This window comes from Priapulus caudatus, unplaced genomic scaffold, assembly GCF_000485595.1.
Source record: "Priapulus caudatus unplaced genomic scaffold, Priapulus_caudatus-5.0.1 Scaffold540, whole genome shotgun sequence".
NCBI classification, from domain to species: domain Eukaryota; kingdom Metazoa; phylum Priapulida; class Priapulimorpha; order Priapulimorphida; family Priapulidae; genus Priapulus; species Priapulus caudatus.
Window position 1 is genome coordinate 150,031 of NW_014577601.1, and position 17,707 is coordinate 167,737.

The following is a 17,707-nucleotide window of genomic DNA, read 5'->3' on the forward strand; positions in this document are numbered from 1 at the left end:
TGTATTGTGTGTGTTGTGTGTGTGTGTGTGTGTGTGTTGTGTGTTTGTGTTGTTGTTGTGTTGTGTGTGTGTGTGTGTGTGTGTGTGTGTGTGTGTGATGTGTGGTGTGTGTGTATGGTGTGTGTGTGTGTGATGTGTGTGCTGTGTGTTGTGCGCGACGATGTGTATGTGTGTGCGCGCGTGTATGTCATAAATACATGTCAAGCAAATATTATTTTATTTACATATTGGCCGAGCGCGCGATTGCTTTATTGAGAAATTTTACATTCCGACGGCCGCCCTTTACTGGTATGCACTGCAATGCAGTACAATGTAATGCAATGCAATGCAATGCAATGTAATGTAATGTAATGTAATGTAATGTAATGTAATGTAATGTAATGTAATGTAATGTAATGTAATGTAATGTAGTGATGTTATGTATGTGAAGTTACGTAATGTGTTGTAAGCAGTTCTAGTAGGCCTACATTAAGAACGGCGCGGTGCGGAAATAGGTGTGAATGTCAATCAGGAATTCACCACGGGAGCAGAGAAATAGACGCTGCAGTATGAACACGTAATACCTCCGTTGGTCTTTTAACGCTAATGTGTGTGTGTGTGTGTGTGTGTGTGTGCGCACGTGTGTATGTGTGTGCGCGCGTGTATGTCATAAATACATGTCAAGCATAATATTATTATTTACATCATTGGGCCGAGCGCGCGATTGCCTTTTATTGAGAAATTTTACATTCCGACGGCCGCCCTTTACTGGTATGCACTGCAATGCAATGTAATGTAATGTAATGTAATGTAATGTAATGTAATGTAATGTAATGTAATGTAATGTAGTGATGTAATGTAATGTGAAGTTACGTAATGTGTTGTAAAGAAGGTTCTAGTAGGCCTACATTAAGAACGGCGCGTGCGGAAATAGGTGTGAATGTCAATCAGGAATTCACCCACGGGAGCAGAGAAATAGACCGTGCAGTATGAACACGTAACACTCCGTTGGCTTTAACGCTAACCTTAAGGCCTTAAAGGCCTCCGCACACCGAATGGCGCGCGCCGAATGCGAGCTGGTTTACGTGCGCAAATGGCGCGCGCGTTTAGCTCAGCCAAACAAACCCGCTAAAACAAATCTAAAACAAAGCTAAACCCGCTCTATCGTCAAAGCCAACGGAGTGATCAGACCAGACGAATAGCCGGTTGTGTTATTAGTCGTAGCCCGTCAGGCACCCCCGCCTAGACAATGCATCCACACTGCTTTCTCATCTTTTACATGTTTTGCGGTAGACATTCATGTTTACGAGCGACACCTACGGGCCATCTCGCACCCCCCTGCTCGACCTATAGCCGAGATCAATGCGGCGAAGACAGTCACGTAAAACATCGCTAGCACACATTACTATAATGTCCTACGACGTGCTAGTATCGCACAACACATTCGGTCATATGTTCGTCATGTACCAGAACAAGGTGTACCCTCAGGTGGTCCTACGAGTCGACGGACACAATATGAAAGCGTAAACGGTGACGGCCTAAGACGACTTGGTGTCAGACAGGAGGCAACCAAGATGAAGGAGGTGCGGGCTTTCATTAGTCAAGGTACCATAGACAACTTATATACACATATTTGATATATGATATTTATGCAAGTCACAGGCCATACGTGTTACGAGACAGGCCTGAGTGGCGGAGGGAGTTGTGGGCTTATCACCCAGCAAGAATAAAGAATGTGGAGACTATTGGCGTTGTTAGGTTGAACCATGGTCTACCGCGTTAAAAAAATTGTTTGCGATCCTACTTGACTCTAATGCGGCATGGTGTCGAACGAGGCTGCCCTTCTTTTAATACGTGACAAGAGTTTTTTCTCTGATATCTATAACAAATAACAATCTACTTTACATAACAAATTTAGTAAACCATAAAAATTAAGCACAATAACCACTAAATGAGACGACAGATTATTATTTATTCATCTCAAAGTTACATACAAATGTACCTAGTAGGTTATTACAGACGTTGCTAGTTCTGCAAAATAGGACTTTGACCTACACGCTCCGGCTTACACCAATAAACAACTTACCAATAGACGTTGAAAGTAAAACTTAGCTAATAAAATGGCGCCACTCTCCACGTGGCAGATCCACTCCCCCTTCTACCCGTTTGTTCGTTAACAGTTAACACCCTCACAGCCGCAAAGTATCACACCATTAACAATTAACAACACCCCCTACAACCAGAAGTATGTGCACCGGTTCACAACACATTCGTAAAACATGTGATACCGAACGGACAAACACGAGATATTTTTCCGCTGGCTCATGCTAAACCCACACAACATCCGCCGCCCACGTATCATTATATAGTAAAAACTCATCGTACCAGCGTCATCAATAAACAAACAGTGATGACACGCACCGAATACCATTCCTAGATATCCGATATAGATGTATGCTGTGTGTGTATAAGAACGCTAAGATCCCATCCAAGCCCTGGTGCCGTACATATATTAATTGATGCTGTGGGAACATCTTCATACATCGAACTCCATCTCATTTAAACTCGACCTCATGCAACATTACGAAAAGGCAAAACTTCGCGATAATTATGCATTTAGCCTCGATAAATGATGGATATGACAGTAATGTCTGACAGAAAACTATAATACAACCAATCACATGACAATACAATCACCACGTGGCAACACATGAGATTTCACCCATAGCATTTCACAATTACGACCAAACTAAAAAAACATTCACAATTAATGAATTATTAAATTATAATTAAAATAATTATTAATTGTGCATAATCACACAACTATTCCATATCACGTGATAACTCAACATTTTGTAACGAACTGCGAGATACCCCATTGTTAACAACATGAACCATTGTATATTTAATATACTTAAGTTGATATCAACACTCATAACTACTGCTTTGTCCATATATAACTTCCGTCCGTTATAGGTACTTCACAGTATCTATAAAGACTGCCATAAACCGAACAGATGCTGGTACCTAACACTAAAATTGAAGGAACTGTAAGAATAACAAAACCGGGAAAATATTGGAGGTTTGCATGAATGCAAAGAATACTGATTAAAACGTCTGCTATCTTAATATACAGTTCACGACAAATTGACATTATAGATTATGATATACACCGTGGTAACTCATTCATGTCATACTGTTATAAAATCGTAATTACTCCACTATTTTTCAATTCCCACACTCAAACTATTATGACCACGCCCACATATACGGCATTGAAAATATATGGACCAAATATCAATTTAAATGTTTATTATAACAGAATTTTTCCAGACACTTTAAAACACATATATGTATACATATATAATTTTACCAGTAAACTAATAATAACTTGATTTGTAGCATGGGGACTGGAGGTTGATAAGTTATATGTGGGTTGGTATATCGGTGGTATATCCTGCAATAGGGTTTCTTCAGGTTACCTTTTCCAGTTTTTTTTCTTCAAATTTCCTCTTCTATTTCTCCACTCCGTTTAAAGGTTGCTCATACGTTTTCCCACCTGAAAAGGTGACAGACATCAATAGAAAATGTTAGATTGAGATGCGCATGGTCCTAAACTATACATGGTAAAAAATTACAAAAATGAAAAAATACAACTGCTAAACCAAATAACATAATTCTAAAGATTTGTCATTAGTTATATATAGAGTTAAATTATTACTATTTTACAAACACAGCACCTTGGAAGCTCCAAATATTTACTTAAAATTTCAAACTCAGACAGATCCTACACTCTAACATGAAACTGGAATCAACAAAACAGTACATAAACTTACACAGCTATGAACCCCAATAGTAGAACTACGACAACAATACGACAACTAAACTTAACTGGTGATTCCACAAATTGTAAATATACTAGAAAGCTCACATTATATTTCATATTTATCTGCAACAAATTCCAGTCGTGAAGTTTAGTAGATCAGAAAATAAGTAGAATTTTCCTTTCTTCCCAAATTTACTGAAAACTTATTTAAATGAAGACAATTTTCAATCATATAATGAAACTTACAGCTGCAAGAATTTTAAAGAAAAAGGCCGCACACACTTAATAGTTTATGTTATATATATATATATATATATATATAAGTAGACATAGATCAATCTCTTACGTCTCCTGTTCATAAAGTGCTCTTTAATGAGTCGTAAGATTGAGAACTGACACCAATTACTGCACACCTAGACAAAGATTCTAACTCTACGCAATACACCATCACGTGCTTCCTCGCTATCGAAGAGAACAATGAAAGAAAGAAGCGCGACAACATGCGCAGGATTGAAAGCCAATCACCGTGTGGGGTATGTTTCTGTCTACCTTGGCTAACCGTGTGGATGAGAGTTACTGCGAGAGCACATGATGGACGCACACACAGGCACGCGGGGTCCGGTTCGTAAATCGGTACGAAATTTTAAAAAGGTAACATTTTTTATCAGTCAACATCAGTGTGAATGCCATCGCCGGCCGTATTTCACTTACATGTTGTGCAAATACTACAGTACAGCACACCACCAAGGACATACATATATCTCATATGTATAGATAGTATATGCATGAGATTATATATATATATATATATATATAATATATATGTCCATGATACCACCAAAAGTCTATTAACATGTTGGCCCTTGCTACCATGTCACCACACACACTGAAGATCAGTTAGTCATGAAACTACATCTATATACATCACAATAGTATTAGTGTTAGTCTATAGTTACATATCGCAGTTGGTGACACCGTAGATTGTATTGTAGCCATTGCACAACCCGTAAGTGAAAGCAGCAGGTGATGTGAAGGAGATGCAAACATATCGACAGTAACGTCGACTAATATATGATTCCACTTTACTGACGAATATCATTTCATTCGTGGATGCAACCCGAGTGCTTGTGAGGACGCAGACCACGATAGACCGGAGAGAACAAAGTACCACGTATCGATTAGTGGCAAAACAATTAATTGCTATGCGATTAATCGCCATAGTATTAATCACAATACAATTAATCATGATACAATCATAATATGAGTCACGATACAGCTTCACGTGCGTAGTAATACACCCTGATGCGCCAAAAATAAATTTGAATATGACACGCATCTGATACATTCTGATACGTATCACATCATAGCCCAAATATTGTAATACGTATTATATCGTGGACTAGGCATGTGGTTGCTGCCCTATTATCGACGGAGAGACTTACAATCTACAGTTTTTCGTTGAAAATAGACTCGTCGACTGCGTTCTCCTGTGTTAGCAAAAGAAAACACTCGCGATTTACACAATGCAAGATCGATGCTTCTGCGCAAGCAAACGGCATATTCATGCACTCGCAGTTTCATCCACCCACACAGCAAGACACACAGACACAGGTGTGCAGTGTGGAAGGTTGAATCAACGACGCAGGGCACAAGCTGCTTAGCCATCTCTCGCACTAAGGACCCGGGCTCATTACTATTTTATTTAATCTTACATTATTTTTTAGATGCAACTCATTGAAAGTTTTTCATATGAATTGTTATAACGAAAAGTAATAAATTTTAAACTTAAGTTATATTAACTTGGTTTTGAAACGTGATAAACTAATAAAATCAACCAAAGACACTGACAAGTCAGTTACTACATAGACCAAACTATATGTGTCATACATAATTAAACAACGATTTTGTAAACCATGAGCCTAGGCCTTTGAGCGTCATGCAGAAATATGCTGAAGCACTGAAGCCAAGCAATAGCAAAGCATGGACTTTGAGAGAACTAGTAGAGAACTGGCATTGATTAAACAAATATCAGTGCATACTTTGACCAAATTCTTGTCATTCGATCTAAAGTTGAGCGTTATTGCTGGAGTGCTGTTTAAAAGGCACACGGACATTATTAATATAATGCAATCTTATTAATCTAAGCAAAGCCGACACATACAGCATCCATACTACAGGTTGTATATCCCCCTTTATGATTTGAAATGGCGGCATAATCTGCAAGTCTAGATACACCTTGAATATTCCTAACTCCAATACTATGAATATATTGGTAAATGAATATAGATGGGTTCATGCTGGTACAACCTACATACATGGCATAGTTCTGCTAAAGCTGGGTTTACACTACCGACTTTATGTTGTCAAATTGATGAGTTGGACCAATTTCACAATTCGGCAACACCGAGTTGGCGAAAATAGAACCTGTTCTAATCTCCCAACTAGTAGCTATTGACCAGTTTCTTGCGCAACTTTTGCATAAATTTTACACTGCCGATTGTCAGTTGTATAGTTGCGAAATTGGTCCAATTCGCCAATTTGACAACATAAAGTCGGTAGTGTAAACCCAGCTTAAGATGAGATGGGTAGAACTTTTTGTCATTGTCGTTACCAGGCTGACAGAACATCTCTGACATTCTTCTGTACTAAGATGCGTATACAGACTTGTGGTATATGCGAGTCGCCGAGTTTAATATGAGGATATATAACCTTTAAGATGGTCAGGCTGCTAGACAAGCTGTTAAATTGACGCACGTGAAATTCAACACGTAAAAGGCAGCAGAAGCGATACGCTTATCGTTTAATAATCCACCTAATATTAATCTGCAAACGTCAAAATCGACGAAGTTTGATACCAAACTATAACATGCTCGGATTACAAATGCAGTCACTGCACACAGCTAGCCAAGGAGTTCATTAACCCACGACGACCCACCTACCAACACACCCGACTGCCTAAACCTGCGCACGCAACGATTCACTCAAACCGATAATTAACGGTCTTAATCTACATTAACCGATATTAATCTACGATTAAACCGATCGGGCTGCGCGACGCATTACTAGGCGCGTGGCGCGCGCGTGCGAGCGAGCGACACCGCACCTGTCTGTGTTTGGTGAGCGCCTCCTCAAGGCGTCTGCCGTATTCCGGGTCGCACTTGCTGTAGTTTGCGACGGCGCGCTTCTGTATGAACTCCTGCGCGTTCTTCAAGTGTCCCGCCATGTTGCTGATGAGATGCTTCCGGCCGTCCTCGGTCAGCACCTGCAATGCCCCGACGACGTGACGCGGCAGACGAACGCGGATTCGGGGGGAAATCGACAAGCCAGGGGTGACCCACTAGGCGCTCGTATAATACAGTTACACACGCGCGCACGCACGCACGCACGCACGCACGCACGCACGCACGCACGCACGTACGCACGTACGCACGCACGCACGCACGCACACACACACACGCAATCATTACGATGAATCGAGAAGCAGTTAAGACACAGACCTGGGCATCTGGAAAAACGATCTCAGTCCGTTTAAGATGTAAGGTGCTAGGTATGTATAGAGTTTGAAAAAGGTTATAAATCGTGAATCATTATATCTAGTAGGCTAGATCTCAGAAAGGATATACCACTATAATACGTAATATTCGAATACATACATATACACAGCATAATATACACGTACTTTGCGCCAGAAGTTTCCAACCTGCGTGCTGTTATCGTCATCATCAGTTCTGTACCTCTTACAGTCACCGCTGTAGTGGACGGTATGCGCCAGGTACTTGTGATCGTGATCTGGTCCCTGGAAACTATTGGGGAAGTAGTTGGGTGCACCCTCTGTGGGGAGAAAAAAACACATACTTATCAGAATATGCAGATTATTAAATAGTGTCGATTACTTTGTGTGTACAATTAGCTATGATTGTATAGTGCCAGATGTATTAGTGGGTTCTCATTGGGTATTGTAGGGTGATTTATTATATTACACTGGTAGCACTCTTCCCTTCCTATTTCATAAATGATAACCTTTAATCAAAAGTAAATAACGAAATCTAATGCGAGATTGGACTGGTTTCAACTGGTATGGTTAGACTGCAATGGTATGGAACGGGTCTGCAGTGGGTCCGTGTGTCACAAGGCAATGCACGCATGTGCCTTGCTACACTCTACACACAATACACACTTCCGCAAACTCTGATTTCGGCGCCACGTCGTCTTACCCTGGTTGTCGTCGAGGCATTGTGGGCCGTCGCGCTGGTAGTTGCGCACGTGGGAGCGGTAGGAGCTGTTGACGGGCAGCTGCAGGTAGTTGCTGCCCAGGCGGTGTCGGTGCGTGTCCGAGTAGGAATAGAGGCGGCCCTGCAAGACGATGACCGATCGCAATCAAGCCGTTGATATCGAAGAGCGAATAATGAAATCATGATCGCAATACTTGGACGGATAATGAGATTACACTTAACTAAAGTAATATTGACATTATTATACCTTCAGCACGAGAGGGTGAGAGAGAGAAAGAGACAACAAGAGATGGAGAGAGAAAGAGGGAAAGAGAGTGAGAAAAGGAGAGAGGGAGGGAGGGAGGGAGCTAGACAGAGAGAGAGAGAGAGAGAGAGAGAGAGAAAGAGAGAATGAGAGAGATGGAGAGAGGGATGAGGGAAGAGAGGGAGAGAGGGATGAAGGAAGAGAGGGACAGAAAGAGATAGATAGATAGAGAGAGGGAAAGAGAGAGAGAAAGGTAGATAGGAAGAAAGAGAGGGAGAGAGAGCCCAGGCGAGAGAGATAGCTAGATAGAGAGATATAGAGAGGGAGAGGGATAGGTATGTACCCACTATTCTACTCAGTCGACGGCGTCAGCGCCCCCTACCTGCAGCATCTTGTCCGGACTGGCCTCGATGCCTGGAACCATGTGTGCAGGTGAGAAGGCAATCTGCTCCACCTCAGCAAAGTAGTTCTTGGGATTGCGGTTGAAAACAATGCGGCCAAACGGCTTCAGAGGGAAGTCAGCGTGTGGCCAAACCTGAGTCAAAGGAAATAGATGACAGCTACAATAATATGCAACAAATGACAGTTACATACAAGTAACAAATGGAAATTACGACAACAAACAACAATCAATAAAAAACAAATGGCATTTACATACCACAAAAAAACAGATGACAGTTACAAGAACATAGAACAAACAACAAATGACACTAAGACTTACAGCAATATACTACAAACAACAAATGACAGTTACAACAACAACAAAAAACAACGAATGGCAGTTACAATAACAAAATACAAACAGCAAATGACAGTTATAACAACAAACAACAAGCATTGTTACATTACAAGTCTTAGTCTAATTTGATCCAGTTTTTCCACAGATGGGGAAAAGGGAATGACAAGAATGTGAGAAGGAAGTGACTTGCATACTAATCAATATAATTATAGTACCCTGTCAAACCTTATTGTTGATCAGTCCTAATTATATTCTATTAATATCAAAGTGTCATGGGCCCTTGAACGTTTCAACAATTACGTCACGAGACAGATGTCGATGAAATTGAAAGAAATTAAATTTCGATAGAATTGATAACCACGTGAGTCTTCTGAGCTACTATATATGTGAACATGCCAGATGATGGTATTCACCAAACATCCACCGAAATCCACCTCATTTGCGTGATGTCACAGCAGACCCGATTATTTTTATAGTACCCTTACAAGATCACGTTTATAAAGCAGTTAGAGTATTAATTATATAATTTAGTGATGTGTTTCGTTGAAAAATAACAGAATGACGCACGAGTAGGTATTTACATGCGTTTTTAATGGGCTACTATAGGATTTTAATAAATCTACTCCCAACCTATCGTTACATTCACAATAGTTAGCAAGATGACAGTCAAGCACTGACCTTGGTGAGGTCAAACGGATTCCACTTCCACGTCGACGCCTGTTCAAAGGTCATGACCTGGATGTAGAACGTGTACGAGGGGAAACTGCCGTCTTCGATGGCGTTGTAGAGGTCACGCGTGGCGTAGTCGGGGTCGTTCATTGACAACTCGGCTGCCTGGGCGTCAGTCAGGTTCTTGATCCCCTGGTTGGTCTACGCAGCAAAATGGGAACCGTCTATGATGACAACGTGACGTGGATTTCTACATAAAAACTGGGAGCGGTCTATGGTCACGACAACATTTTCTGGATGTTCCCCTATTCCCTCCCCATGCCCACACCCCTTTCCCTCCCCATACCCACACCTCCTTTCCCTCCCCCATACCCACACCCCCTTTCCCTCCCCCATACCCACACCCCCTTTCCCTCCCCCATACCCACACCCACTTTCCCTCCCTCATACCCACACCCCCTTTCCCTCCCCCATACCCACACCCACTTTTCCTCCCCCATACCCACACCCACTTTCCCTCCCCCATACCCACACCCCTTCTCCACCCTCGTCCCTCTTCCCCTCCCCCTTCCTCTCTCCAGTCCCCACATCCCCCTTGTCCTCTCCCTCATTACCTTGTAATGGAACTTGCAGTAGACTGCATCATCGTTCGCGTTCACGAGCTTGAACGTGTGGCTGCCATAGCCGTTCATGTGTCGGAAGCCGTCCGGCGTGCCGCGGTCCGAGAACAGGAACGACACCTGGTGCATCGACTCGGGACGCAGCGTCAGGAAGTCCCAGAACATGTCCGGGTCCTGTCGTAGGATACGCAATGTACGGTCGCGCGCGTCTGCCACCGTCACTGCTGTCACGCTACTACTACACCACGCTGTCCAAGTAATGTAGCGCGTATTGTCATGCATGCATGCCTACTACATAATATACCATGTATCATCACATATTATGTCGTACACACCTTACATCACGTATTTCATACACGTGCATGATTACCATGTAACATACCATGGATTGAGATGCGATGTAACACATTGTCATGCGTGCATGCTTGCTATGTAATATACCATGCACTGGAATGTGATGTAACACATTGTGTTGTAGTTAAGCAGTATTGCAGTGCACTGCTTAGCATTGCTGTAGCATTGCATATGGTTCTGTTATTGCGTTGTATCATGTTGCAACGCACCCTACTGGACTCCACTGCATTGTTTTATATTATATATCTTTACTTCACTTCTTCTAGTCTAAACAATATTCATCAAAGGCCAATGGATTTATTTCTTGTCACCTTCAACTTAGCTCGATGCGTTTAAATGAAAACCTACGCCCACCATGCATATACCCTAGCTGTAACATATATACCAGGATAATATTCGTCATAATAAACATTCACTTACTTTTAGGTTAGTGACAGGATTTCGCTTCTGCGTGTGGATGAAGTTGGGAAACTGTGGAAGATACATGGTGGTCGACATCAGTACACAAATGTTACCTTATAAGGATTAGTCTGAGACACTATAGTAAAGATGTAGAAAGACAAAGTTGATCAAATTGATAGATCAGTACTGAGGACTGCAGTAGAAAGTATAAATTTCAATTTTACAATTAACACAACACTTTGCCAATGAAACAAAGTTATGCGTTGAAGGTATTCCCAGTGTTGAAATGCATTACTGAGGACACTGTACGACATAGTCTATAGTGTTTTCTGAAAAAGTACCATGTCGGGACATAGATGCAGTGACTGGTTTCTCGAAAAAGTAGCACGTACTTGTTTGATTCTCCCTATTCATAATTTGCACAATTATTGAACCAGTCTGGTTTTTCCATTGCACGGCACCTTGATTCTCTTTACAACCCAGCGAAAGGTCTCTCGCAAAAGTAGCACGCACCGGGTTTGAAATGTCACTGAGCAAACTTCAATTCTCTCTCCTATTCATAATTCACACAATTATTGAACCTGTCTCAATTCAATCGCACGCCACCTCGACTCTCTTTCCGCTTCTGGCAGGAAAGCAAACACCGAGACATGCCGGTTCAGTCCGTCGCCACGGCAACCGTCGATGTGGTCGATACCCGCCTTCCGACGAGACGAGAACGGTGTTTGCGAACCTGCTCGTTATTACGCGACGCTGGGACAGGTTTCATTGCGTACGGGGGCGGGGGACACACGCGGGGTCGGCGGCCCCGTGAGGTCGCACGCACGCACGCGCACGCATTGTCACTTACGAAGATCGGGTCGCGAATGAAGAAGACGGGAGTGTTGTTGCCGACAAGGTCCCAGTTGCCCTCCTCCGTGTAGAACTTGAGCGCGAAGCCGCGTGGGTCGCGCGCCGTGTCGGCCGATCCCTTCTCCCCGCCTGCGACGTCGAGAGAGGGAGCGTTAGGGGAGCGAGGGACAGGACCGGGGACGAGACGTCGTTAGCGGGCGGACCAGCGGGACAAACGAAGAGTCAGCAGGAGGACGCAGTGTTGACAATATGAGGCTGTCAACCGGTCCGGGACTGGTAACTTTTTAGCAGGACTGGCTAATTCATATAGATTTTACTATGGGTTATAAAGTAGAAATAGAAATTTTACGAAATCAGGATGGGCTGGGCTTTCAGATTCATTTCCAAGACCGAGACCCGATGTCATAAATAAAATTAGTCTCAAATTCTCAATATTAGTTTTAACATTAATTTTTTTTTACTAATGTTGAGAAAAATATTAAGACTAATTTTGTTTCTGACAATAGGCACCTGTAGGATGAAGAGGGGAAACAGGGGAGTAAGTTTAAGTAAACTGCGACTGGGTAACACATCCCACGCATGCACGCACGCCTGCATATAGGAACCCTCGCGCATACCAGTAATGACAATTAACACTAGCCGAGTCATCCGAGGGAAGTAAAAATAATGCTGCACCCAAGAATTTTATCGAAAAATTGTCCAGAATGTGAATGGTTTGTTTCTATCCCTTAATCAGTGAAACTTCAGCGTTTTATGCCAATAGCTGGACCCCTAAAGCTTGAGCTAGGCCGATGATATTTTAATGCCAACTGGCATATATATATATATATATATCGCACCCATGTTTGACGCAATACAAAGATCTCGCATCATATATTTAAACTACACGCGCATTTCGGCCAAGCGTTGTTGGTATATGTACGCATCCCGTACACTTACCACATCTCACATGCCCTTACAACGACCATGGATTTTGCACGGATCCACGACACTATCAGCTACACCAAATCCATGGACTGACATACGGTGTTGATATAAGGGGCACGCACCACTAGCCGCGAAGATACCAGGGCAGCTTGTTTACTGGGCCTCACTTACCGACGGTGGAAAAACGCACTGCCATCGGCGTACGCTTGCCGACGTGCTCAAAGATCTTTGCCTTGCAGTACTGCGTGATGTCATGCGTCACCTCGAAGTAGCCGAAGGCACCTGAACATCATCCACAGACACAATGAGGCAGAATCAACAAGCAGGGTAGAAAAACTGCTCCGTTAGTATGACACATGACATACATGATATGACATGAAATGACAAACGTGACATGATACGACATGACATAACATGACACCACATGGCAAACATGACATGAACTGAAATGACAAACATGAAATGAAATGGCATGACATGACAAACGTGACATGACATAACATGACATGAACTGAAATGACAAACATGATATGAAATGACATGACATGACAAACGTGACATGATACACCATCACAAACATGACATGAACTGAAATGACAAACATGAAATGAAATGACATGACATGCTAGTATGAAAATGTCATGACGAACATGAAATAAGGTGACAAAGGCTGAGCTTTTCACGAGAGCGTTACTCTCTTGCCGAATAAAACCAACATCAACTTCATATGTGTCAAATCAATGTTTCAAAATCAATGTCAAATTTTTATAAGCAAACAAGTTAAACAACTTTTAACAACTGTCATAGTGTTAGCTGGGATTGAGAAAGTGGGAGTCTCAAATGACTGGAATATTTGTCTCCTAGCAAAATCATGCACACCATAAATCTATTCACTGAAATAAGTGCATGGCTGTCGTCCGCTGTCGGCAGTAAAATTGCCGTCTAGTATGAGAATAGACAGTCAAAAAGACGGTGAGACGGATTGCTAGCGAATGACACCTGCGGATTTCCAAGTGAATGGTGACCGAGTAATAAAGGATTTATCCCCAGGGTATTAGGTGAGCAATCCCCAGGGGTCATGACTAACATCACTAAGGTGCATGCATCTACCCTGAAACCTTACGTGCTAATTCAACCAGATGTTCGAATTTAAAAAAAATGTTTTCAACAAACACTGCTGTTAAACAGCATACTTCTAACAATGCCCATCTCCGTTTGAGAAGGAGAAATATAATGCATTCACGGTGAAAATAATCGGCCATTAAATTTTGCGCGATCAGGCATTTTGAGCTGCTATTGTCAAAAATATTATCGCATTTAGCACAATTCCGCACCTATTTTGCCCCCCCCCCACCTCAGCAATTTCCCTCGGATCAGTTAAACATTCCATGAGATCAGGTCAACAATCTTTTTGGGGAGGGAAAGGTCGTATCCAAACAATTCCATGTTAAGCAGAGCATCCCCTCCTAGATCCCCCCCCACCCCGCCCTGCTGCCACAGACGAACACCTCCCTCTCACCGCACATGCTACCTCCCTTCCTATGAGGAGGGGTCATACGTAAATAATTCCACACTAAGCAAAGTGTCCCCCCTCCTACCACACCCCCCGAGCACGGACGGACACGACCCCCCTCCTCCTCGCCGCACCCCCCGGGCACGGACGGACACGACCCCTCCTCCTCGTCGCACCCCGGCACGGACAGACACGACCACCCTTCTCCTCACTGCACCCCCGGCACGGACGGACACGACCCCCTCCTCCTCGTCGCACCCCCAGCACGGACGAACACGACCCCCTTCTTCCTACCACACCCCTGGGCATGGACAGACACGACCCGCCTCCTCCTCACCGCACCCCCGGCACGGACGGACACGCCCGACCCCTCCTCCCCGCCCCCTCACGGGCACGGACAGACACGACCCCCCTCCTCCTCACCGCACTCCCGGCATGGACGGACATGACCCCCTCCTCCTTGCCCCCCCCACGGGCATGGACAGACACGACCCCCTTCCTCCTCACCGCACCCCCAGCACGGACGGACACGACCCCCCTCCTCCTATCACACCCCTGGGCACGGACAGACACGACCCCCCTCCTCCTCACCGCACCCCCAGCACGGACAGACACGACCCCCTCCTCCTACCACACCCCTGGGCATGGATGGACACGACCCCCCTCCTCCTCACGCACCTGCCCCCTTCGCGTGCACGACTCTCTCGGGGATCCTCTCGCGGTTGAAGTGCGCCATCTCGTCCTGGAAGACAAAGTCCTGCATGACGAGCGGCCCGCGCGGCCCCACCGTCTCGATGCATAGCTTGTCCCCGACGGGCGCACCCACTCCTGTCGTCAGCTGCTCTCTGGCCTGCCGAAAACAAACACGTTGTGCTGCATGTAGGTACACCTACGATGCGGGGAGGGGGACAGACACGTAGGATATTCTGTTACTATATTGACACTTGTTAACATCAGGCTAGTATATCATTCTATCAACACCACATATATATATTATGAGCTTAAAATAGTTTTGCACTATACGTACCGTACATGTACGCACTTCTAGACTAGAATGCAACAAGGTAAAGAGAACTTTCTAGACTATTCTGCGAGATCTGGCCGATGCATGTTTCCAGTTGATGTAAATGCGCAGAGAAGTTGCAATGATATCACACATAGCTTCTCTATTAGGGTTATTTCTGTTGAACATACGTGACAAAACTTCTAAATTGCAAAACATGAATCGTACCTACGTCTGTGGCCTAACCAAAGAACAGCTAGTTAAGGCCGGCGCACACCAGCCGATTTATCACGCGATTTGATAGGCCCGATAAAAATCAGCCGATATGCGCGTTCATTTGTAGACGATTTTACTTACGATTATTTTTATCGGGTGATCGTTCCAAATCAAACATGTTTGATTTTGAACCGATTATTTTGAAGCAATTTTTGAACAGCCAATAGCTGAACGTGCCCGTGTCACATGACATTCAAAATGGCGCCTACCATCAACAAAATAACCAATTTTATCGTAGGTGTGCAGGTGTTTATCGGAAGGCGTCGCACTGAGCCAATTTTACAAACCATGAAGAGATTTTTTAATCGGACCGATTTCTGGGTAGGTGTGCGCCGGCCTTTAGCAGCTACTACGCGGGCTATAGAGCTACTACTACAACATGGTTCATATATACAGGAGGACTGAAATTTTTTCCAAGGACTTTTCAAGGACTTTTCAAGGACATTTTATCGGAAATACAAGGACATTTTATCAGACATTTTATCGGAATTCATACACAGAACAAAACATACCTGGATTAATTTAATAACCCCATTCTTAATCACTGCATGTCACCTCTAAAACTTACCTGGATCACATTAATAAACCCTTCTAAACACTGTCACTTCTAAAAAATACCTTGATTTACTGACTTACTGTAATTTGTGATCATCATTTAACTGTCTATCGTGTCTATAGCTTTTTAAGCTCATTTAACGCAATTTTTATTGGGGTTTGCACATTATTGATGGTACAACATTTCTTTTTATTACAGGCAAGGATTCTTTCTAAAAATTTTCATGGACATTTTCAAGGACATTTTCATGAAATTCAAAGACATTTTTATGAAATTCAAGCACTTTTCAAGCCCAAAATCAACATTTACTAAATTCAAGTACTTTTCAAGGACTCCCCTCAAATTCAAGTACTTTTCAAGGACTCCCCTCAAATTCAAGGACGTTTCAAGGACTGTGCGAACCATGTACAACTACTACAGCCAAAAGTCAAAGATCAAAAGTGGACTACAAGTTCAACACTTCAGTCCTTTGGCCACCAAAAGAAGTGTCAGACAAGGAAATGGTTTATAGCACAGGCCCAGCTGATATAGTATGTGACCAGCCAAATAACACGAGTATCAACTCAGACCCTGCACAGTAAGCAAGAGCTTGCAGAGATTTGTCAAAAAAACACGTTTTCCCAACTGTATCTACACTAGTACTGAACCCCCACATACTAGGACAGTAGCGTCAATCATAGCCTTCCTTCACTATCTCAACAACGCTACAAGCTAAAATTCGTTGGTGTCGTCTCAGAAATATCTTGACGCACTTATCGATATGTATATTAGTATATATAATCAAGCCAGCCCAGTATTCATTTACGCTTAGGACCTAACAGGGTATCTAGCAGAATACCTCCAACTGGATTGAACAGGATTTTCCAGGGGTCTAAACAAACAGTGATAAAACGTGTATTTACATATAAATACGCATATACAAAGTTATGTAGGTCACGAGCAAAAAACTGATAGAACAGGAAAGGGAAGCTGATAAAGTACCCGAGCAGCAAGGTGCTATAATGTTCTGATTCAGCTACATAATATCAGGAGTAGATAATAGGGATCCCTATTATCTACTCCTGATAATAGCAAGAGTGCATAATAGAGATGCACTCTCTATTATGCACTCTTGCTAATAGTACACATTATTTAATATCCCACAATATCCCAGGGGTCGAATTAGCCGCTAGCCCGCTGGGACTAGTATATTGTTTGAGGGTTGGTAGTATTTGTTTCCAGACCAGATTTCGTAAGTTCGTGATATATGTAACGTGTGTTGCGTGAGCGGTGTGTGCATGCTGTGCGCGCATTAATGTTCGTGCATGTTGAGCGGGGTGTGCGATGTGTGTGCGTGCAGGCGGTGTGGTGCGACTGTGATGTGCGTTAGCGGTGTGTGCGACGTGTGTGGTGAGCGCGTGTGTGGACGTGTGTGGCGTGGGAGCGCGTGTGTGCGACGTGTTGTGCGTGAGCGCTGTGTGGTGCGACTGTGTGTGCGTGAGCGGGTGTGTGCGACGTGTTGTGCGTGAGCGCTGT

The 17,707-nt window shown here is 43.5% G+C and overlaps 1 protein-coding gene across 4 annotated transcripts in view; it reads right to left on the reverse strand.

Moving 5' to 3' along the window:
* Window positions 1-1,931: 1,931 nt before the first annotated feature.
* The window catches only part of LOC106811442 (catalase-like), a 23,335-nt gene continuing 7,559 nt past the window's right edge, over window positions 1,932-17,707 (reverse strand). For 2 of the 4 annotated variants that reach the window (XM_014815057.1, XM_014815056.1), the window contains exons 2-13: window positions 15,036-15,207; window positions 13,016-13,126; window positions 11,916-12,046; window positions 11,084-11,134; window positions 10,304-10,483; window positions 9,699-9,890; window positions 8,664-8,816; window positions 8,020-8,158; window positions 7,485-7,636; window positions 6,909-7,067; window positions 5,248-5,292; window positions 1,932-3,538 (exon numbers count right to left, since the gene is read on the reverse strand). In XM_014815057.1, coding sequence (XP_014670543.1) covers window positions 5,251-5,292; window positions 6,909-7,067; window positions 7,485-7,636; window positions 8,020-8,158; window positions 8,664-8,816; window positions 9,699-9,890; window positions 10,304-10,483; window positions 11,084-11,134; window positions 11,916-12,046; window positions 13,016-13,126; window positions 15,036-15,207 — 1,482 coding nt within the window. In that variant the 3' untranslated portion in view covers window positions 1,932-3,538; window positions 5,248-5,250. The remainder of the gene's footprint in view (window positions 3,539-5,247; window positions 5,293-6,908; window positions 7,068-7,484; window positions 7,637-8,019; window positions 8,159-8,663; window positions 8,817-9,698; window positions 9,891-10,303; window positions 10,484-11,083; window positions 11,135-11,915; window positions 12,047-13,015; window positions 13,127-15,035; window positions 15,208-17,707) is intronic. The other 2 variants (XM_014815059.1, XM_014815060.1) reach the window with 2 other exon arrangements.